This window comes from Ictalurus punctatus, chromosome 18 (assembly GCF_001660625.3).
Source record: "Ictalurus punctatus breed USDA103 chromosome 18, Coco_2.0, whole genome shotgun sequence".
In the NCBI taxonomy this organism is placed as follows: domain Eukaryota; kingdom Metazoa; phylum Chordata; class Actinopteri; order Siluriformes; family Ictaluridae; genus Ictalurus; species Ictalurus punctatus.
Window position 1 is genome coordinate 20682666 of NC_030433.2, and position 23814 is coordinate 20706479.

Sequence of the window (23814 nt, forward strand, 5' to 3'; positions counted from 1 at the left end):
GGTTTCTTCTTTTGTGATGCTTTTACCGCAGTCTCTTGCAGTTGTTGTTTGTTTCGGGTGTTCCTCCCTTCAGTCTCCTCTTCAGGAAGTGAAATGCTGCTCAATTGGGTTAAGGCCTGGTGATTGACATGGCCAGTCTAAAGCCCTTCCACCCGCCCCCTCAGTAAAGTCCTTGGTTGAGTTGGAAGTGTGTTTTGGATCATTGTCTTGCTGCATGATGAAGTTCCTCCTGATTAATCTGGATGCATTTCTCTGTAAATTGCCAGACAAGATGTTCCTGTAAACTTCTGAAATTCATTCTGCTGCTACCATCATGAGTTACACCATCAGTAAAGATTAGTGAGCCTGTTCCAGAAGCAGCCATGCAAGCCCAAGCCGTGACACTACCTCCACCATGTTTCACAGGTGAGCGTGTATGTTTTGGATCATGAGCAGATCCTTTCTTTCTCCACGCTTTGGCCTCTCCGTCCCTTTTGTAGAAGTTCACCTTGGTTCCAGAACTTTTCTGGCTCATCTCTGTATTTCTTTGCAAATTCCAATCTGGCTTTCTGATTCTTACTCCTGATGAGTGGTTTGCATCTTGTGGTATGGCCTCTATATTTCTGTTCTCAAAGTCTTGGAATGGTGGATTGTGATGCCTTCACCCCTGCCCTGTGGAGGTTGTTGATGTCACTGACTGTTGTTTTTGCGTTTTTCTTCACAGCTCTCACAATATTTCAGTCATCAGCTGTTGTTGTTTTCCTTGGCCGACCCATTCGGTGTCTGTTCCTCAGTGCACCAGTGGTCTCTTTCTTTTTCAAGACATTCCAAATTGTCGTATAGGCTACGCCCAAGGTTTGTGCAATGCCTCGGATTGATTTTCCCTCTTTTCTCAGCTTCCAAATGGCTTGCTTTTCTCCCATAGACAGCTTATGATTTTTAACAACAAATGCAGTCTTCACAGGTGAAACTGAAGGTTAAAACCAAGAGTAGATGGTCAGAGCTATGCATCGTTCAAACAGTCTAACAGGACACACCTGGGTAACAAGAAACACCTGTCAATCACACGTTGCAATATTTTTGCTCGCCTACAAATTGGGTTTTCTGACACAAAATGTGCTATGTTCTACGTCGTTTAACACATCTACATATAAATACCAGGACTAATAATGGAATAAAAGCTGTGAATTTGGATTACTGTGTTTAGCATAGGTTTCATTCTTAATTTGACTGAATTTTGTTAGCTATTTAGGGTTGTATAGAAATGCATTTCATTTCGTGGTGCAGAAAACGAATGGTGACGGTATTCACGGCAATAAAGTACATCACTGCGAGCAGTAGTTGAAGCACCGGGTTTATATTAGCCAAAGACATTTGGTCAGCTTGAGTCAGAGAAGGGCCTGCATTTTGGTAAATGCGTCTCAAAACACACAGCGTCATGAGAATCTGTTTGGACATATGGGGAGTATTACTGAACATGATGAGCATAATGTACCTCATAAAAGAGAGAACAGAGCCATGCTTGGTCACTGATCGTATCTGACAAAGTCTTATTATAGTAAAGGTTCATGTGAACCGCCTGAAATACCTTCCTGAAATACTCGCTGACCTGAGGGTAACTCGACATTTTTCATTTCTCCGTGACAGCTTAAGCACTAATCTATAACCTCGGAATTTTTTCCACTGCTATTTGTGGTTCTGTTTGCAATTGGTGAAGATTTACAGTATACACCGTTAATATAGAATGATTCCTATGTGATAAATTTGTATTATCGAATACCTACTGCGGCGAATGTTTTATTCCGAGCCAACATCCCATTTCTCTTTGAAGCTTTGAAGATTTGTTCTGTTCACTCAGATAAGCTATGTTCTTCAGGAAATGGCCAAAAAAACGACACTTCTAAAAGTTCAATCGATTCATTTTAGTTGTGCCTAACAGGTTTAGGGAATCTTATAGACAAAGTGTGCATGTCTTTTTGGTTTCCAGTTATAAATGAATTCTGTTTAGGACTATGTTTTGGATAATAAAATGAATATTTGATGGAGCTTCGGAGGTTATCATCCGGGATTGATCACAGTTTTATTTTGGACGGCAGAAACATTTTGGGTTCAAGATCAGAACAGTTTAGTAACATGCAATATTAAGTTTAGGAAGAATTTGCCTTGGAAAGCATTCAAACTCCTCTTCCAATGATCATGTGGTCATTTCGGAGAGGAGGAAAAAAAATGTTGATACAGACCTCACATATCTGACTTTGGCAAGGTGTCCGGAAAGGAACTTCTGAAAGGCCTCTTGGGTAGTAAACATGCTGTGAAGCATGTGAGCCTGTCATATTGCTGTGTGTTTGCTCTGGGTGTTTGTTACAGCAACAGCTTGGAGCAGAAGTCTGAGGAAAATATAGCTGGACTTGGAAGGATGGGGGGTGTGCAGAGAGGAGAGGAGCAGGGAACTCACATATGAGAAATGTAGAGGTGATGATGGACTTTCTTGGCTTCTGTAGCAGACAGGCTTAAAATTCAACAGTTGGTACGACTACTGAATCAGAGCCAAGTCAATCACCTGTACGATCATGCATCAATCCTTTAAACCTTCAGTGTAGATTTAACTCTTCATGGGATAAAGTATAGAAGAAGAAAAAAAAGACCCCTGTTTTCATGTAGTAGAAACTTGTAGCTACTTGTTTTATGTAAAAATAAAAGAAGGGCTACAGTGACAATTTTTCAAGCTAATTACACTAAAGATCTTTGATGTGAATACCTGCTGAGGTTTTACACATGATGCTGTGATACTTGCCCCATATTCTGCTCCTCCATGATTTACAGTGTTTTTATGATCAGATTCTTCATGTAGTCCAACCTATCCAACCATGTTCCAAACTGAGGGATGAAATTTAAGTCCACTATAAAGCTTTTACTACACTGGAACTCCAAAGTTAAGAACCAGGTATTAACCACTGCTCGGGAAAAGAAACATATGGAGGCCATTTCCTGTCTAAAGTAATCAATTTGATGAAGTTTCCAAATCTGTAACACGTCTCACTTTCTGGGTTTCACACATCATGATTTTACACCCAGGGTTTTGACGGTTTGCAGCTTCAATCGGAAAACATTACACTAGTGAGATGTTTCAATCAAAACTCTTGAGCAAGAATCGTAGATCGTGTGCTTTCGCAGCCAATCTGTACTTTAGAAATACAAGTTATAATCACAGTTGCATTGATGATTGATTTATTAATCTGATTATAGATTTGCAATTCATAAATGAACAATCAGGAGTGCATTTTGCTTGTGGTTACTTTTGACACAAAAATAACTTGAGGGGTCAAAGCAATGACGTGAAAATTGCTTTCAGCTGGAGTTGGGAAATAGGGGTGCTATGAGAAAGCCAACTTCTTTGGCTAAATGTATACACCAATCAGGAATAACATTAAATCCACATGCCTAATATTGTGCAAGTCCCCCTTGTGCCAATAAAACAGCTCTGACCCATCGAGGCATGGACTCCACAACACCTCTGAAGGTGTGCTGTGGTATCTGGCAAGTCCTTAAGTCTTGTTGTGAGGTGAGGCCTGCATGGATTGGACTTGTTTGTTCAGCACATCCCACATATGTTCGATCAGATTGAGATCTGGGGAATTTGGAGGCCGAGTCAACACCTTGGACACTTTGTCATGTTCCTCAATCCGTTCCTGAATAATTTTTGCAGTGCTGGAGGGCGCATTATACTGCTGAATGAGGCCACTGCCATTAGGGAATAACATTGCAATGAAGGGCTATACTTGGTCTTCAACAATGTTTAGGAACATTGGTGGTGCATGTGAAGGTGACATCTACATGAATGCTAGGACATGATGATTCTCAGCAGAACATTCCCCAGAGCATTGGACTGCCTCCACCGACTTTCCTTCATCCCATAGTGCATCCTGGTGCCATCTCTTCTCCAGGAAAGTGACGCACACGCACCTGGCATGATGTAAAAGAAAATGTGATTCATCAGACCAGGCCACCTTCTTCCATTGATCCACAGTCCAGTTCTGATGCTACCATGCCCATTGTAGGCTCTTTCTGCCGTGTACAGGGGTCAGCATGGGCACTCTGAAAGGTCTGTGGCTGCGCAGCCCTATATACAGTAAGCTGTGATGCACTGTGTGTTCTGACACCTTTCTATGCTAGTCAGCATGAACTTTTTCAGCAATTTGTGCTACAGTAGCTCTTCTGTGGGATCGGACCAGAGGCTAGCCTTCGCTCCCCACACACATCAGTGAGTCTTGGACACTCATGACCCTGTTGCCAGTTCACCGGTTGTCCTTCCTTGGACCACTTTTGGTAGGTACTAACCACTGCATACTGGGAACACTGTACAAGGCCGGTCATTTAGGAGATGCTCTGACCCAGTCGTCTAGCCATCGCAATTTGGCCCTTGTCCAAGTTTCTCAGATCCTTAACCTTGCCCATTTTTCCTGCCTCAAACAAATCAACTTCGAGAACTGTTCACTTTCTGTCTAATATATTCCACAACTTGACAAATGCCACTGAAATGAGATAATGTCATTTACAATACCTGTCAGTGGTTTTAATGTTATGGCTGATCGGTGTATATTACCATACAATATATGATACGATATACTGTGATCATATGTTGTAGAAATGCCTTCAAGTATTTTGATATGATATTTATGTCATATCACCCACCTCTACCGGCAGGAAGTGAAGTATGTATTAGCAAAAAAAACCAAAAAAACAAAAAAAAAAACCTCTTCTGTGAACTTTCTCCGTCATAAAGCATTTTATTTCCTGCACAAGGATAAACTGCGTTTAATGCTTTTGGATCGGGGTCAGGCGTTATCTTGGAATGATTTGTTATGCCGTCTTTGCAGGTTTTATTACACATTATTTATTACACATTAAATGCACCGTAATTCATTTCTCCTCCGTAAAATATATAATGAGTTTTTTTCACAAGGACACTCTCCAGTTCTGTTTCTTATTTTCATAGACTGCGACTGCTGTCAAGTAACTAATATTTTCATTCATTTTTTTTAAAAAAAGAAGAAAAACAGATTTGTCACTCAAACTGAGGAGCTGTGTAAGCATCTCTGATGAAATTGAAGCTAAAATGTAACGTCATTTATCCACCTTCACATTCAGACATTTGGGATAAATTCGCACCTTTAATATCTGTATACCATGTTGATATTTCTGTAAAGCTGCTTTGAGACAATGTCTATTGTAAAAAGCGCTATACAAATAAAATTGAATTGAATTGAATTGAATTGAATTGAATTACCTACGGTATATACTAAGAATGTACAGAATATAAGCAGAGGCGGTATCATCGCAGTTCTCAGTACAATTTTCAAGATAGAAAGCTCAAATGACCCCAAGCTGAGGTACTCAGTATCAACTCCCGTGACAGTGACATTAATTTCCACTGTGGGCAGTGAAACAGCGTTATTGGTAATGTAGGAAACAAAAGTGAATATAGACCAAGTTGTTGATGAAAGACATTTAAGCCAAAAAAGTCCACTCAGTATTTAACTATAAAATTCATTTTTTGCAGTATTGAAGGTCACATATTGATTATAATATTGTCATTCAGGGTGGACTTTTCTTTTTTCCTAGTGCTTAGTACACAACAAATTATCATTTTTTGGTTACCGTATACATAGGCGCACTTTGTAGGTATACAATTTTAAAGAATTAATAATAACACCCAACTTATATCAGGTCACCGGTGGTCCCATGATGGCCCCGTTCCATTGATGGACACCTAGAGAGTGACCTATATGGTGGGTGGACGTAATAAAATAGCCATTAAGTGTAGTTACACACCGTGTATATACAGTGGGGGCAAAAAGTCTGAGACCACTAAAGAAAATGCTTCTATTTTGCATGCTTTACAAATTGAATACAAAATCTTTAATTCCACAAATGATATCATCGGCAATAACTTGATTGAGAAGTTAAATTTTTACAGACAATTTACATAAATTTGAAAATTTCTTTGGTATTTGGAATGTCTCATTTTTGCTTTAATTACAGTGTTTGTGTAAAACCTAATCAAAACCACGGGAGTGTCGTCTGAGCACGTTCTTCAGTGGAAGAGATAAAGCTCAGGGAATACATGAATATAAATTTGCTTAAATTTGTACAGTAACCAACAAATCATGCAGAATCTTGAAATTTCTTGAACATTTCCTTTTTTTTTTTGTTTTAATTATTTCTTTAAAACTTTGGTTATTTCCAGTATGAAAAGAAAAACAACAGAATTTCAATGTGGTCTAAGACGTTTGGACCCCGCCGTATGTAAAGCCCAGGTTTGGGCCAGACTTAATCTTGGTTGTAAAATTATCAGGCTTACCTTCTATATTTCATGTACTTATCAGGAGCACTTTTATCGAGGTGCCATCTCCAGTTCTGCCGGAGCTCCTGGCACACAGATTCAATGGGCAGGCCCATAATAATAGGTATTTCCCCGATGGTTCTGTCCATGTTGTGGCTAAAATCATTGTCTCTGTGTTTGTAATGCTCCTGCGGCTCTTTAATGAAGATTTCTCAGTCACAATGCAGTATCAGTAGCAGGAGAATAATGTAAAAGACTATTCTGCCACACAGCTTTTTGAACTTAACTGTAGGTAACTGAGAAATCATGTTCCATCAAAAGTTCCCCTCTGTTCATCCATGTGCTGTCATGCTGTATAAAGTTGGAGAATTAAATTATTTGACTGCATATTCTTATAAATGAAAAATGCTGTGGTGAATATTGTCCCTGCATGGTTTTACTTTTTTATGTTCCTATCATTAGCATTAAAGTCTTGTCTACGGATTGCAGACCAATCAGGATGAAGGAATTTTTATTATATTAGCCAGCTAGCTAACATGCCCTAGCTAGGAATGCTAACAGACATGTTTCAGTTAAATTTGTAAATGTTTGCAGCTTTGTATAACCACTATGCTAATCAGCAAGCTGACACGAGCTAATCAGACAGGATTTCAGGGGGAATTTTATCATATTCATAATGTTTAAGAGCTGATGCGAGACAGCTAGCTAACATGAGCTAACCTGACAGGATATTTTAGCAGACATATTCAGTATATTCTGTATACCGCTTATGCTAGCAAGCTGACATGACCTATCTTTTTTTTGTCATTTGTAAATGACAATCATGGCAAACCATAGTCAGCTTACAATGGCTAACAATAATGTGCTAACTTGGAAGGATATCTGAGAGAATATTTAAGCCATATGCTTAAATGTTAATATACATATACTGTTTATGCTAGCTAAACTTAGCTGATCAACATCAGCTAACTTTATAGAATTTCTAAACGAATTTGTAAGCCATATTTATAATCTTTGCTACTAATACTAGCTAGCAAGGGATCATGAGCTAACATGCTAGAATTTCAGAGAGAATTTGTTAAGCCGTGTTTATAAATGTTTGTATATATTATTTTGTATACATAAATGTTTGTCATGACATAGCTGACAGGATTTTTTTTTAAATGAATATTCATAATATATACTGCTTATGCTAGATAGTTAAGTAATGTCAGCTAACTTGACAGGATTTCCTAGAGAACTGCTAAGTCACCATTGGTTCACAAAATTCACTGCGTACAATAGTTTATGAACATAGATTATGAATATGGCTTAAACATTCGCACAGAAATCCTGTCAGGTTAGCTACAGTAAGGGACTTTTTGAACTTTTGAGAGCTAAAGGTGTGTTTGCGTTCATATTATGGGCTGCAGTCTGCTGAGGTCATTGTCTCTTATTGTTCATAATCCTTTCATAGCTTGTGTTATGTTCATTATTTCCTGTTCATTGTGTATTCTGATGGAAGACACATTCATGTTCCTACTTGTAACACTAGTTCTAATGTCAGTGTTGTCCCTCCACAGGTTGTCATTTCTTCCAAACGGAAGCTGCAGTGACAACGGCAAGCGAATGCTTACTAGTGAACAGGAATCTCTGGATTCTGCTGGTGTCTTCTAACAAAGACATTACAAAGATATAGATGGCAGCAACCTGTTACTACAAACCAGCATCAGCTCACAGGTGGAAGACATGGCTTCTTCAGATAATCCAGAGAGGCTCCAGTGCTATAATACTCTGGGATTTTTACCTTTTTTTGACAAACCCGGAGTTGAATCACTACAATGAACCTTGCAAACGAGCATCTCACAGACTTTGCTCAGGTCATGGTAAAGGTTAAGCCAAGCACAACAGCACATGAGAGATGATTAGCCATGAAATTTGAGTGAAACTAATTAGACAAATGGAAAAAAGAAAACAGTGGACGCTACATAGAAAAATCCATAGCTGGCCTCCTCCTTGACCAAATGTCATTTCAAATCGGCCATGAGGAGCACTGACCTCCCAGTTTCTCATTTATGGAGCGGACACTGCCAGACTGAAATTGTTGGGAAGTGAATTTCTCATGGTCCAGTATCAGCGTGAGCCAAGTGGCTTTCTCTGAGGTTACTTAAAAAGAAAAATGTACACAATTTTCCTCATACCCCAAACATAGGCCTTTTAGTGTCGATAAATTAATAATCCATTTTGTACGATGCTAAACATCGCATCATTGAGTTTCCTTCAGCTACATCAGGCTGCTTTCACACACAAAAACCGCTGTTCACGTAGTGTGCACACTGTAACCATGACAACGCTCTTCCATCCTAGCTAGAATCAGCGGTTGAGAAAACACACACAGCTTTAGTCTTCTGGCTCCAGTGAGAAATTAAATTTTGGACATCAAACATGTCTTAACCCCACACTGGGTAAGAGGAACAGTGCGTACATTTATATTGCGGCTGAACTGTTCTTTTAAAGCAATTTTTTTCTCTCCATCAACGTGCTGAAGATCAGCCTGTGGTAGATCCATTTATCTCCTGAAAAAGCAAAATGGACTGCTCTATTTATTTTTGTGTACAGTTTTGGCTTCAGAAATAAGGAGCAATGACATTTGTCACCATGTGACATTTCTTATTGTACCTTCTTGTATTCTCTGATACGATTTTGTGTGTTGAAATAGTGTTTAAAATGTACCTGTGGGAGAAGTGTAGAAGTTAAAAAAAAACAAACAAAAAAAACCCACCCAACGTGTGCTCAGTATTGTATCCATTAAAAAAATTCAACTGCAGCAAACATTCTTTACACAAAAGAAAAGAAAACGCTAATACGTCGTTTATCTTCACATTATGCAATCGGGAAGAATATTCAGAGATGATGGCTTAATGAAAATTGGTTAATTACTTAAAATGCTGCATGATACCCTGAAAGCACAAAAGTGCCAAAATTATTATACCATTGTGTTTAAGTGAATCAGTTACACATGAAGAAAAAGGTTGACTAAGAAAAATGCAAACCACATTACAAGGATCCGAAGCGACGGCACCCACTCACGAAAGAAAGAACATTTGTACTCTGACAGTCTCACTCGGCTTTAAGCAGTCAAGTGTGGTGTAAACGTTAACAGATTTAAACAATGCAGAGCATCTCACAGGTAATGTATTAAAAAAAATTTTTTAAGTTATTATTTTTTTTTAAGTATTCACAAGAACTCCAATTAAAAACATATTTAATTATTAATATGGTTTTCTGTAAGCAGATGTTTATGGAAGTAGTCTCCAGCCGAAGCTCTTTATAACAGGATTTCAGGATACTTTAAGGCTTCTTGCCATTCCTGTCATAGCTGCTTTTATAGACAGTAATAAACACTGATTCTTGTTGGAAAAGGAAGGAAGGAGAAGGAATGAAGGGAGAGAGAGGGAGGAAGGAAAATTCTCTTTTTTGGTGCACGCAAACATCAATTGGAAATCACTCGCTGCTGCCAGGGATGGCTAAAAACATGGCTAAACCATGAAGATGGCTTTGGACCACACTTCATATGAACAGTTTTCTATGATAGCTTTAGGACTACAATCGCCAAGAACAATTGTTTTGCACTCAAGTCTCCATCAGTGAACAGCGGATAAGTTCAACAAAATAGACTTCATGTGAAAACTGCAATCAATTTCCTGGATACAAAATGGCATTTTTTGACCATGTAGTACAGAGTTACAGAAGGGAATTATTTATAATTGCACTATCCGGTGTTACCCAGATGAGGATGGGTTCCCTTTTTGAGTCTGGATCCTCTCAAGGTTTCTTCCTCATATCATATGTTTTTCCCCTTGCAACAGTCACCTCTGGCTTGTTCATTATGGATAAATTTACAACTCCGATTCCAAAAAAGTTGGGACAGTATGGAAAATGCTAACAAAAACAAAAGAGGAGTGATTTGAAAATGTACTTTATACATTTTTTTGTTTAAATAAAAGTCAAAGACATGGTACTTGATGTTTTACCTATTCAATTGCGTAGGTTTTTTTGGAAGGTAAACGTTAAGTTTGAACTTGATACATGAAAGACGTTCCAAAAAAAGTTGGGACAGGGGAAATTTAGGACTAATAAGCAATGTAACATGTTCAAATAAGAAGGTGGTGTGAAACAGGTGAGGCGATCGTCTAATTATAGTATATAAGGAGCCTCCAAAAAAAGGCCTAGTCCTTCAAGAGCAAGGATGGGTCGAGGCTTGCCGATCTGCCATCAGATGAGTCAATGAATAATCCAAGACTTTGAGAAGAACATCTCCCAAAGACAAACCGGTAGGATTTTGGGCATTTCACCTTCTACAGTGCACGATATAATTAAAAGATTCAAGGAACCCGGTCAAATCTCGGTGCGTAAAGGGCAAGGCCGAAAACCACTTCTGAATGTGTGTGATCTCCGATCCCTCAGACATCACTGTCTTACATACCATCTTGAGTCTGTAATGGAGATCCTGACATGGACTCGAGAATTTTTTTGGTAAACCTTTGTCACTTGACACCATTCACCACTTCATCCACAGTTTAGGCTTTACTATGCAAAGCAGAAGCCACACAACACCACTGTCCAGAAGCGCCACCCACTTCTCTGGGCTCGGTCTCATCTGAGACGGACAGTGGCACAGTGGAATCGTGTTCTGTGGTCCTATGAGTCGACATTTCAAATAGTTTTTGGACAAAACAGCCATTATGTTCTCTCAGCAAAAGAGGAAAAGGACCATCCAAGCTGTTCTCAGCATCAGGTCCAAAAACAAGCGTCTGTCATGGTATGGGGGTGCGTCAGTGCCCATGGCATGGGTAACTTGCACATCTGTGAGGGTAGCATTAATGCAGAAGGATATGTACACATGCACTTGCACTGCCATCCAGAGCAGGACAACGCCAAACCACATTCTGCCCTGATTACAAGCTCATGGTAGCGTAAACACAGATGGATGGATGAGGGAAATTTTTGCTTAAACTTAACCAACTTGTGTCTTCACTCAGCGCCCAAACGCTCAAGTATTATTAAAAGAAAAGGTGATGTTACACAGTAGTAAACAATCGACTGTACAAATATTTTTAGTGTGTCTTGCAGTCATCAGAAATTAGTGTACATTTTCAAAAATAAATTAAACTCAAAGTAAAAACCATCAAATAACGTGTGAATGCGTTTTCAATATAGTACTGTACGGGGTGAATTGAATTTTTTTTTTTGCATTTTCCATACTGTCCCAACTTTTTCAGAACTGGGGTTGTACAAATTTAAACTTTATATCCTGAATTTATATTTTTCTGTAAGGTTGTTGTGAATGTACATATACAAATAAAATTGAATTGAATAGAGAACAAGCAGTAAGTGGCAACAGTTCAAACAGCCCTGAGTTTTTAGTAGCATTGGGTTGTGGAAACAGTTCTATTAGCTAATGCAGGTAAAAAAAAAAAAAAATTATGTTTTTGAGAAATACCATCAATATTTTTAACACAGGCATCAGCTTTCAAATGAACTATTTTGCTTTAATGTCACGTTATGCTTTATTGGTTTTGATGGTGGGTTAAAAATCCAACTCAACTTATGTTACTGTACATGCAGATAACAGACTCAGCAGTTAAGTAAAGACACAAATTTAGATATTTATTAGGCTTTTATGAAAACAAAATACACAGTTGTGATATATAATATATACACACACACACAGACACACGTGTACTTTTAAGGTGCTCAGCTTAAAAGCATGTGAAGTAGATGAAATGTATAGAATACATTGCATGTCCCGATAAGAGTATATAAACCCGATACAAAAATAAAAAAACTAAACTAAAAACAAAACACTGCTTTAAATAATAAAAAAAGTCAAAAAAAGGTAAAAAAAAAAAAGTCAAAAAAAAAAAAAAAGGTACACATTACCTGAGAGAAAGAAATGCCTTAAGAAGCTGCTCACGAAAATTTGACCTAAAATGAAAATGACACACTTTGAAGGTGAATTACAGCACATCTTTAACAGTGGAGTTCAGAACAGCGTCGTGATTGCCATTTCTTGATAACTCGGTCTGTGGGAAGAAAAATGCAGGACTTAGAACAATAAAACTGCACAGAAAAACCCCATTCTACCAAAAGCAAGGATCCTTGCAAAAACTGGAGTTGTTTAATAGTTAAACATGTTTCCTGGAATCCCACGGAGTTTCATTTCACTTACTAAAGGAAACAACTGGGAATTGACACTGGCTGTTTACTGGACCTGATGGAGCAACACCAAGTGAGTGTGTGTGTAGTGTAGTGGGGGGGGGGGGGGGGGGGTTGGAGGAGTATAGAGGACATTACCTTCAAACTGCAGTTCATATTTGTATTCATATTTTACAGCTCATATTCACTCGCGTCATAGCTGGTTCATTTCCAATCTGCTGCACCAAAGCCAAAACAATACCGATCACACCACTGTACTTTCATCATGCTGCATTTAGGGTGCTTTCACACTTCGCGGTTTCCTTTTTTAGTTGGAAACTCAACATGGTGTCCTCCGTTTGTTATTCTAGCTCCCCCCAACTTGATTCGACCAGATTTATTTTATTTTTTATTTTAACAAAAGGCTACTTCCTGTATGATTACATGCAAAATGTGCACTGTTAAAAAAAAAAAAAAAAAAACACACACCACCCAGTGTGAAAGCAGACTTCCTGTACATAAAGTTCCACAGTACAGATGATGAATTTAGCATTCATTCAGCATTTAATCGGATGAAAACAAGACTAGTAATTTTTGGATTAATAATAACTAATAATGAAACTGCGAGTTTAACTACTGCATGTTACTATGGTTACAGTTGTTTACAGGCAGGGTATTCATTTAGAACGGTGATTACACTGACTGGGACTACCTGTGCATTCAAATGGTTTTAACACGCACGTTTCAGCCAATCAGAATTGAATATTCAGACGGACTATGGTATAGCTATATAAATATCATAGGATATGATATTTGGGTCAGATCACCCACCCATACTGGCAACTCAATATAAGAGAGACGTCACAGCTCTTTTACGACTCCGTGCCTTCGTCAGAAGTGTAATAAAAGTGTTTTTTTTTTTTTTTTTACTCACTGTAAAGTCAGAGTAGCTGAAAGTGATGAGCTTCTTATCACTGTTGAGCTCCTGCAGTGGTGTCAGAGGGCCTGAGCTTGCCTCCAAAGTTTTAACCTTTTGCTGAAGATGAACAAAAAAAAGGAAAATCTTACCACTGATTAGTTTCTGCATAATGGCAGAAAAGACTTCAAACATTCACAAGGGATAAATCTGAACGGGTTTTGAACCTCATCCTTTTAGGCAACGGCACCCTCTAGTGAGAAAGAACAGTTTGGAACGGAAAAGCCATCCCAAACTTCTTGCATGTCGGGATTTATAATTAACTGATACCCAGCGAGAAGCAGGCTATATTTTATAATGAAATTTAGAGCTTTTTTGCTGGTCTAGTTTCACTTTGGTTATTGGTTCCCTAAATTACCCAGAATGCCATTCAACTACTTGTAGAGAGTCATGCAGTGGGATTTATTATCCACTTAATCTCTACCTAAAGAGAGCGATGCAGCAGTGCTTTAACCCTTTACTCTGTCCAGCTCTCACTTCCTCATCTGTACATTCTGCTCAAATAGATCATCCTTCAAAACTGACAACACCACCACTCGAATCATGTTGTCTCATAGAAGTCTCAATCATACAACTAGGCATAAACAGATCATCATAAAACCATGCTTTTTTCTGTTTTGGTCATCTCTTGTGACCAAAAGGTGTGCTTTTGTCTCATTTTTGACCAATTTCAGCCATGATTATTGAAAACTGAATTGCACCTTGCCTCGTGAGCAGAATGGCGTGTCTCAGTGCTCGCAGGACTGAAGGGCCCTCTCTCACAAGCAGCAGTTTCACAGACCTTCGTGTGCACAATTCATGGCACCTTGCGCTCATTTTTAGTAATCAAGTTATTTGTAAGAAGATGCTGTAGTTCCTCCTACTGAGATTTTCAGAGCAGTTTGTGGTCTGCTTTGATAATAAATAACAAAATACACTATATGGCCAAAAGTTTATGGACGCCCACAGATCATACCCATAAGTGCTTGTTGAACATCCCATTCCATAGTTGGTCCCCTCTTTCTGCTGGAACAGCCTCCACTCTTCGGAGAAGGCTTTCCGTTAGATTTTGCCATGTGGCTGTGGGGATTTTCTCATTCAGCCACAAGAGCATTAGTGAGGTCAGGCAGTGATGTTGGGTGAAGAAGCCTGGGGTGCATTCAGTCTGCCAGTTCATCCCAGTGGGGTTGAGGTCAGGGTTCTGTGCAGGCCACTCAAGTTCTTCCGCAAACCACGTCTTCATGCTGGAACACGTTTGGGCTAGTCCCCCTATTTCCAGTAAGATATTCTAAACAGTTGTGTGCTTTTGAATTTGTGGCAACTGTTTGAGGAAGGTCCACATATGGCTGTGACGGTCAGGTGTCCATATACTTTTGGCCATAGTATGTATCCAGATTTTCGTCATTTCATTAGCACGACGCCATACACTAGGGCTTACACCACATAGCATCAGCAGTTTTTAATGAGTAAATGAGGATGACATCAGGCTGATTCCAATAGCAGTATCGCTACCCATGTATCCCCAAGTGTAACTGAACTAGCAACGTCTCCAGTGATGTCAGAGGGACAGCCAATACTGAATACAGTACCATCCAAAACAAAATTAGCAATGGAATCTCTAAACATCAAAAATATATTTCAATACACCATATATGGAACAGTCTAAAAGAAACGATAGTAGGAACTTTTACCCTGGCTGAGAGTGGAGGCTTGCCGGGTACACACACAAACGTGGTGGACACACTGCTGGTGCTGCTGGTCATTGTCGGGATGCGCAGCGAAGGCTGATTAGGAGTCTAACGGGAAGTAAAAGAGGTTAAAGGTTAAAGAAAAAAACCTCAAATAAAACCCAGAGTCATGCGAACATGGTTTTGAGTCTGTAGCACCTTCCGTATCTTGCCGGGGGTCACGCTGATGTTGGCTGCTCCATGAGGTCTCTTAGTTGGAGTTTTAAACTGAGTGCTGTCTGCTTTCTTAGACATCTGTAATTCAGAGACGGTTCAATCATCTTGTTACACAAGTTATCACAAGCGTCGCAGCGCATGTGTGAACCATCAGATCACTCACTCGCTCATTCTTTCCCTTGTCTTTCTGTGAACGATGCTCTTCCCACTGTTTAGAGATGTACTCCATCACCCTCTGTCCTCTCATCAGAAACGGTGAGCCTCGATTCTTTTCCCAAGCTTCCACACGACATTTCAGATCTTCCTCTAGCTGTACGTGCAAAAACACACACTTATTTATGCACAGTATTTTCCAGACAAATACAACTCGGACTTCCCTGTATAAAACTTAACGTAGCAAGCTTTTATTTCCCATAATGTATGTTGTGTCTCTAAAGCGTCCTCTGCTGGTGTACTGTTTGTCCTGTGCCTTTTCCTGGCCTGAAAATCTTAACTACAGTCCTGGCAGAGTACCATTACCAACGTTCTTGTCCGACACCTTGCAATTCAATTAGCTTTACGGTCATATGAATGCTAATTTTAGTTAGCGCAACTATATAAAAGTTCGGGGTCATATTAGCGGCAATCTGGAACTGCTTTAACATAGACCGGAATATTATAATTAGGACAGTGCAAAATGTCAATGCCGGGGGGGGGGGGGGGGGGGGGCGACACGACGACGACACCCCAACCCACACACGGAAGAAATCTGAATTTTTCCAATTTAATTCAAGTCCCACTAGCAAGGAGTTTTAGATCGGAATTTCCGGACATGTGACTCATTTTAATCCAATGAAATATTTCTCTTTTTATAAATGTTCTTTTTTACATCAGAAATTTGTGACAAGAAGAAGGAACAGCATTATGAAAGTGGGTCATGGGAGAACTGAAGCATAGTACACACCCACCCTTTTTTTTTTTCCCTTTTAAAAAAAAAAAAATAAATAAACTCTGTGCTGAAAAGATTTAAAACTATTCCAGGACATGACCCTTAAGACATAATCCATGGTCAAGCAGTCATATTGGCAGGTGCTTAAATAGTTTACTTTGATCAGTGGTGTTACAATAACAACCAATACAAGGGTACCAAAAAAAAATATGAGTGCAGCAGATATGACTGCTAGGGACAAGGGACAAGGGAACTACCCCCCCCCTTCAGCCAACAAACTCAGTGTAGGTCAAGTACATATCTACAGAATATCTTTATACATAAAGTAAAATTTGAAGTGCTTCAACAGACACAAACTCACATTAAAGGTGATATATATGTGCGCAGTGGCGTTTATGTACCTTAGGGAGCAGCTTCTGCACTTTTGCTCGGTCCTTGCTCTCCTTCAGTAAAGCGCCTCCTCTGTTGGCGAAGCGATTCGGATCTGCCGCCTTTCTCTGGATTAAAAACAGTAACTTTTCAGCAATCCTCTGATTGAACACCAGCAACAGTGTTTAAAGGTCATGCTAAGATCAAGAGGCATATTCTGGAATTCTGCACCTCAAAGTCCTGGAAGAGAGCCCAGTTCCTCTCCCATTTCTCGATGTTCTCCAGTAAAGGAAGCGCCTTCTCGTAAAACTCCTTCACCTTCAGCAGCTCACGGTCGTGCAGGCTGAGCAGCTCCTCTGTGTAATTAGCTGCAGGACAGCACACATGAGGTTAAGAACATAAGCCACAACACGACAACGTGACCTTGATTTATCCAGCATTATTATATTCACCATCACAGAAGTGGACATTGAAAGGTTCTCGCTGTTCTGGACCAAACATGCACTTGTCCCAGAAGACCACCAGCTCTTGTCGTACTTTATCGATCACCTCCTCCAGCTTGGTCCTCTGGAGCAGCGCGAGACGATCCACCACACCCTGCCACTGCGAACACACCCAGTTTAGACAAAACAAGTCAACTTCAGACAGATAACCCTGGTTAAGCTGACATGAACAAAGCCACACCTGCAAATCACATGGACACATAAGGCCTGAACGCTGGTGCAATAGACAGCATTCTAAATCAACCTGCTGCTCCAACATGTGCTGTTAAGCATAAACTCCATAGAAATCATACTGTCAAAGCATTGTAAAGTTTATTTCAAATCATAATCTACAGACATCAACATTGTACAACCTGTAGTTTCACAGAAAAGTTTTAGTATACTAGTGATACTGATAGATTAGAAAATAGATGAATAGGCTGTTCACCTGCCCCACTGTCTGATGACTTTCTTAATCCAGCTGTGTGTCCATTTTATCCATGTGTTAGCGTGTGTGACACAAGCAGTGTGGACTGAATGGATGGTATTCAAAGTAATTCTCATTGGGACTGAAACAATTTGTAAAGTGTTTCACAAAACCAACCTTAAACACAATTTTAAGCATATTCATAACTGCACTTCAAACTATATCCAGTAGGGGGAGATGACACATTAATAGTGAAAAGGTGATCGCACTATTAAAATGAAAATCAACCTGCATATAACGTTCAACACTGTCCAGAATTTTTTCTTTTTTTTAAAAACGCAAAATAAAGCAAACCCGGAGCTTGCAATTTTTCTAAATTACCACAGATTTTCCTCAGATTTGGGCCTAGACGCATCATGTGTCATCACAACGTGCATTCACCCAAAGCCCTCTTCCATTCACGTGCGTTGACCATGAGGACAGCTAAAAAGGTCTCATTTACCAAACATCACTGTGAAAGACCGTGCAAAACGATTTCGCGTGATTGCAATTACGCCAATTCGAGTAGCTTTCTACTAAACATTAAATAATTCTACAAACAAACAAAAAAAACCCCTGCAAATTCTGAAAAAAAGCAGCAACAAAATAAAGCATTTTTGGCTGCAACAATTACAAAAAAAAAAAAAAAAAATCTCACTGTGGATATAATTTTATAGATAGATAGATAGATAGATAGATAGATACACACAGAGAGAGAGAGAGAGAGAGAGAGAGAGAGAGAGAGAGAGAGAGAGAGAGATTTCACAAAAGTCATCTGCATTTGGATGAAACAAAAAGGGTAACTAAAACCAATTAATGTAGTTGGACAGCTGATACCAAACAAACACTCAAATAGTCAATTTATTCAGACCAGCCCGAGATATATTAATGTATTCATATATTGATCTTGATAACCAATGAAATGAAAACCGCATCATTGTGGTCTTTGAAAAACTGACACGATTTATTATTATTATAAACCAATTTCCTATTAAAATATTTGGTGGCCACAAATTTCAGTGTAACCATTTTCTGTTTTCCTTTTTTGGTGCCATGATCTCAGGTGTACAAGCTCATACCCTTTTGATATCATCACAGAGAGTGCTCAGTGGCTTCTGTTTGAATTCCCCCGCCTCCTCGTCCGGACAGCTCAGGCGATTCCACAGGCTCGTAGCACGATCCTTCAATTTGTCCCGGGATGAAATCAGAGACTCCTTCTTCATTTCCAGCTGGACAGGACAGGACAGACCGTGAACATGTGGCTGTTCTAGATACATTTTATCTCGTAACAGCAGCTGCAGCAATGATTTATACCTCATCATTAAACCCTTTCGAAACTGTACTCTACCTACCTGACTGAGCAACAGCTTGAGAGCTTTGATGTTCTCGTGCGTGAGCAGGAAGATGTCCGTGTCCGGACAGACGGACTCTTGCTCCAGACTGGTTTCTGGCTCGTGGCCCATCTCATCCATCAGACTTCTGATGTCCTCCCGGAGCCCAGAGAACACCTTCACCCTGCTCTCCTACACAAACAGATGGAACAGTGAGGCAGCTGTGATTAATAATCAGGATCCTGTAGGGAAATTTTTAAGGAAAGTACAGAAAAGTCCGAGTGCAAACCTCACCAAAGGATACTTATTTAAAAAAAACAAACAAACAAAAACAAACAACACCCCACCACAACATTACCAAACAATGTTTAAAGATAAACACGTAGAAGTGTTTGTAGACGCATTTTGTAGGTCTGAATCTCAAACGTCTTTCTACGCCATTAATGAGAGCACCAAGAATTAGGTTTCAGCCCATGTAGAGCACAAACATTCTGACTAGGAAGTCATTTAGGTTCTTAAATAGAAGATGGCAGGTTTTAATTGTAATCGTCCATGATATACGGGTACAGTTCCTCCCAAGGATATTGATAATTCCATCCCGTGGTATTGACAAGAGTTGATGACGGGTTTACATGCAACATGGGCGTTCTCACATAGGATGAGAAAAAGCATGGCGGAAGGTGGAGTTCCACCCTAGACGAGGAAGAAGAATTAATACCCAAAAATGGAGCTTCCTCCATAATATAGAAGTGGATCGGATCGAGAAGATCAGATGTGAATCAACCGTCTGTGATTCGTAAAGTGTGTCAAAAACCCGCATCAACAAAAGGGTGGAACATTCAGATTTGTTCCACATTTGATCAATGGATTCTGATGTGACTTCTGGCCAAAAAGAGTGTAGAAGCTTACTAGTTACTTGCTACATCGCCATTCATATCGTTACTGCAAAAAACAAAACATGAAATATCATGATAAAGTTAAGTCTATAATCGCCCATCCCTATTTGGCAGACACCACACTAGTGCCTGTAGATAAGCGGTGCCAGTTAGACATATTAATCAGGACAATTCTGTGTGATTACATTTAACGAATCAGTGGTCTGCTCTATTTTTTAGCTCCGCCCACCTGTCCAGGCTCTGCTCGCATGGTATATGATCAAGAAGAGAATAAAACTCAGCACAGCTATTTAAGTACAGTACAGCTTACTTGCCACTGGAAATAACAACTACGTGGAGGATTATGGGTAATGTGCCGAGTTGAGCCACCCAACGAAAAGCGCTAAAAGACAACGTCCGATGAGAATGAAAAGGTTCGCCTGTGCTCAGTTTGTGTGAGCAGTAGCTAATATACATGGAAACGTTTCCCACAAATGAAATCATGTGAAAAGACACAAGATGTGGATTAGAGTCAAAAAAAAAAAAGAAAAAAAAAGAAGCAGCAGCACATGAGTGTGTTTACTTTTTCCTTGCTGAGCTGCACGACGTGCTCCTGGAGCTCCTGCAGCTGTGTACGAGAGGGCATGCTGCCTGTAGGAATGTAGTAGGGTGTAGCACACAGAGTCACACACAGCTCCTCATCCTGCTGCGTCAGATCACTCAGCTCCCTCAGACGCTCACTCTTTTCCTTCTGCAGAGCTTCCAGGCGACAGCGCAGGTTCTTCTCCAGCTGCAGAACCGTCAGGTCTTCTTCTACCTGGAAAGGTTCAGCACAGAGAATTCCACTACAATATCAACCTCACTATAAACACTTGGCAATACTTATTATGGAAGTCTAGGGGCAGTTGTTTAATTCAACAACAAACGCTAGAAGAATTTGCATTATTATTGTAATTAAAATAATAATAATAATAATTTCTTTATCTGCATAAATTCTTCAGTCAACACTGCTTCTAAGTGAGGCTCTAAACCAGGGGAGTCAAAGTCTGTCAATGAGTCAATGCCTGGGCCACAGCATCTTTGTGAGCATTTAAAGGGTCATAAAGCAAGGATATTATTTTTTAAGCACATAGTTATCCGAAAGTACAATAGGACTATACTAGGAAATAAGGGAGAATAGAATTTATGCAACTGTGTGCGATATTAGATATAGACATTTTTTATATGTACATTAGGGGTTGTATAGACTAGCACATTTGTACATTCCCTAGTCACTGCTGATGACCAGAATTATGTAAAATCATTTTTAAAACACAATAAAAATAAAATATACTCTGCTTGCAAAAAACACCACACAGAAAAAACCCCGAACCATCCCTTTTTCAGGAGACTGTATTTTAAAGATAATTTTGTAAAATCCGAATAAGCTTTACAGATCTTTATCGGAAAGGGTTTAAACGAGGTTTTTCGTGCTTGTTCAATGAACCGTAAACAATTATTGCACATGCACCTGTGGAACAGTCCTTAAGACACTAACAGTTTACAGGCACTAGGCGAATAAGGTCACAGTTACAATAACTTAGGACACTGAAGAGACCTTTCTACTGACTCTGAAAAACACCAGAAGAAAGATGCCTAGGGTTCCTGCTCACCTGCGTGAACATGCCATAGACCTGCTGCAGGGAGGCATGAGGACTGCAGATGTGTCCAGAGCAATAAACTGCAATGTCTGTAATGTAAGACACCTAAGACGGTGCTACAGGGAGACAGGAAGGACAGCTGATCGTCCTTGCAGTGGAAAATGACATGTGACCGTGTGTCCCCACAGATGTGTTCGAGAGCTTGCAGATGCCTCGGTGGAAGAGTGGAGTAACATCTCACAGTAAGAACTGACCAATCTGGTGCAGTCCATGAGGATGAGATGCACTGTAGTACTTAAAGCAGCTGCTGGCCACCAGCTACGGACTGTTACTTTTAATAAATATTGCCCCCCCCCCCCCCCCCCCTTTGTTCAGGGACTCATTATTCCATTTCTGTTCGTCAAACATCTGTGAAACTTGTTCAACTGTTGAATGTTTTTATGTTAATACAAATATATACACATGTTAAGACATCTGCTGGAAATAAAAGCAGTTGAATGTGAGAGGACGTTTCTTTTTTTTTTTTTGCTGAGTATATGTACGGTCAATAAAAAAAGTGCTCATTGGAGCATGGCACCTTTTTTTTAATGAATTATTATTCATTTGGGATTTTGTTTGAAAATGTTTGCAAAGATATAACAGACAGTAGTGTTTCACACAGTAAATTACAATAGTGATTTGGAATTGAGCTACAGCTGTAATTTGACTGTACATAATTGTAGACACCATACACGAAAGGAACATATAAATGTTTACTGCTCAAGTGTTTAAAGTTCAAACCCTTTGTCCAAAAATATCTAAACCATCCTGCCAAACCTACTTTATACGGTTCCACTGACAACTCGAGACACAGCGTCTCCAACTGCTTCTGAGTCGTAATGATGCTGGTTTTGATGCAGTGTCTCAGCGACTCCTCTTCAGTGATCATGTCCTTCAAAAGGACCTTTGTGGAACACCAACAAAAAAAATATATATATAGTTAACAAAAATACACAAAACAACAGGAGCACAATAAATGCTTCTACTCACCTCTATGTAGTTCTTAACAGTCTGCATCCTTTCAATCCTCTGTTCCTCCATGATGCCGATACTGTCCCAGATGTCCACCAGCCTCGCCATGGCGTGATTGATGCCGGTTATGAGGGAAGAAGCCATTGCTTCACTGTAAAGGTCAAATCATTTTTGAATAACCTTAATGCTTAGCGAATGACTTCTAACATTAACTTATGGTACAGTAAATAAAAACAAAAATGTTTACAACCTTAAAATGATTTAACACAACATAATGTGAGTAACGTGAAAAGAATAATTTAAAAAAATAAAAACATTCATAACATAGTGCAAAACTTTGCACTGGTATTGCAATTGCATACTTTGTATATGTATTGTATAAATACCATTAAGTATCAGTTTAATAATGGAATAAAAGCAGTGAAAACCCAAGCATTCTGTTGTTGAATCAGTATTCATGCCACTTATCAAAGCAGTGATGGTATTTCCGACTCTTTTCGGTGAATCAGATGAGTCGGCTCAGCACAACAGTAAGAACCGACTCTTCCGACCTCTAAACGGCTCAATGCCGTTTTCTACGTCGTTTCATAAAACCGTACTTTATTTTCTAAACAACATCAGTCTGTAGAACTCAGACGAAATGTTTAGTCAGTTTAATTTCTGTATTGTTCATGTATCCTGTGGGAATTTAAACGTTATTATGTAATTGTTGCTAGTCTTAAATTAACGTTCATTTCAATCTGGAGGGGAGAGAGAGAGAGAGAGAGAGAAGCTTCTCTGACAGTTTAGCAGTTTAAAAGTCGAGCTCCTCCTCAAGAAAACACTAGCAAGCCATAAAGCTAGCCATTTAAGACCGGATTAGTTTATTGAAAATTTTAATTCAAGTTTTGGAAAAGGAAGTGCTGTTAAAAATCTGCTGTTAGTATCCCTACCGGATTATTATTGTGGTTAGCTTAATCTCGCACAACTACTTCTTAAAACAAACATTAACACATACCTTTTTCGGCTCACCATCATTTCCCCTCTAGATGTGTACCACCTTCAAACAAACACAGTAGGGAAAGTGCTTAAATAAGAATAATCAAATATCCCGCCCGAGGCGAGCAGAAAACACAACCACCGCGTTTAAATTTGAATGCTTCTTCTTCTGTTGTTTTATGCAGGTTGGCAAACCAGTTAAAATGGCGCATTACCGCCACCAGCTGGCCAGGAGTGTAAAGCATCGACATGGGGGAGGAGGGAAATGTATATTTAGTTTTTTTTATTATTTATTTATTTATACTTTACTATCCAATTTGAATATTCGTCTAATTTTAAATCCTTTTATATAAACCGGTTGTTTTTAGATATTCTA

The 23814-nt window shown here is 39.4% G+C and overlaps 2 protein-coding genes across 3 annotated transcripts in view; one reads left to right on the forward strand and one right to left on the reverse strand.

Annotated features, from left to right (window-relative positions):
- si:dkey-247m21.3 (5-hydroxytryptamine receptor 4) overlaps nucleotides 1-11756 on the forward strand; it is a 50560-nt gene extending 38804 nt beyond the window's left edge. For both annotated transcript variants that reach the window (XM_053687900.1, XM_053687899.1), the window contains one exon: nucleotides 7885-11756. In XM_053687900.1, the coding sequence (XP_053543875.1) occupies nucleotides 7885-7978 (94 nt within the window). In that variant the 3' untranslated portion in view covers nucleotides 7979-11756. The remainder of the gene's footprint in view (nucleotides 1-7884) is intronic.
- Nucleotides 11757-11950: 194 nt separating this feature from the next.
- Nucleotides 11951-23610, reverse strand: zgc:86764 (uncharacterized protein LOC797431 homolog). The gene is made up of 14 exons (XM_053687925.1): nucleotides 23458-23610; nucleotides 22479-22611; nucleotides 22266-22392; nucleotides 20393-20622; nucleotides 18956-19126; nucleotides 18683-18832; nucleotides 17108-17258; nucleotides 16887-17023; nucleotides 16688-16783; nucleotides 15522-15668; nucleotides 15341-15436; nucleotides 15146-15250; nucleotides 13434-13535; nucleotides 11951-12387 (listed from the first exon to the last, which is right to left on the reverse strand). The coding sequence occupies exons 1-14, from the start codon at nucleotides 23475-23477 to the stop codon at nucleotides 12322-12324; spliced, it is 1731 nt and encodes a 576-aa protein (XP_053543900.1). The 5' UTR covers nucleotides 23478-23610; the 3' UTR covers nucleotides 11951-12321.
- Between the last annotated feature and the right edge of the window lie 204 nt (nucleotides 23611-23814).

Excerpts from the sequence above, each read along its gene's own strand:
- zgc:86764 (XM_053687925.1), bottom strand. The coding sequence starts at position 23,477 with ATGATGGTGAGCCGAAAAAG. Across the intron at positions 17,259-18,682 it reads TCTGTGATGATATCAAAAGG|TGGCAGGGTGTGGTGGATCG; the intron begins GTATGAGCTTGT and ends GTGTGTTCGCAG. Across the intron at positions 13,536-15,145 it reads AGCCTCCACTCTCAGCCAGG|CAAAAGGTTAAAACTTTGGA; the intron begins GTAAAAGTTCCT and ends GTTCATCTTCAG.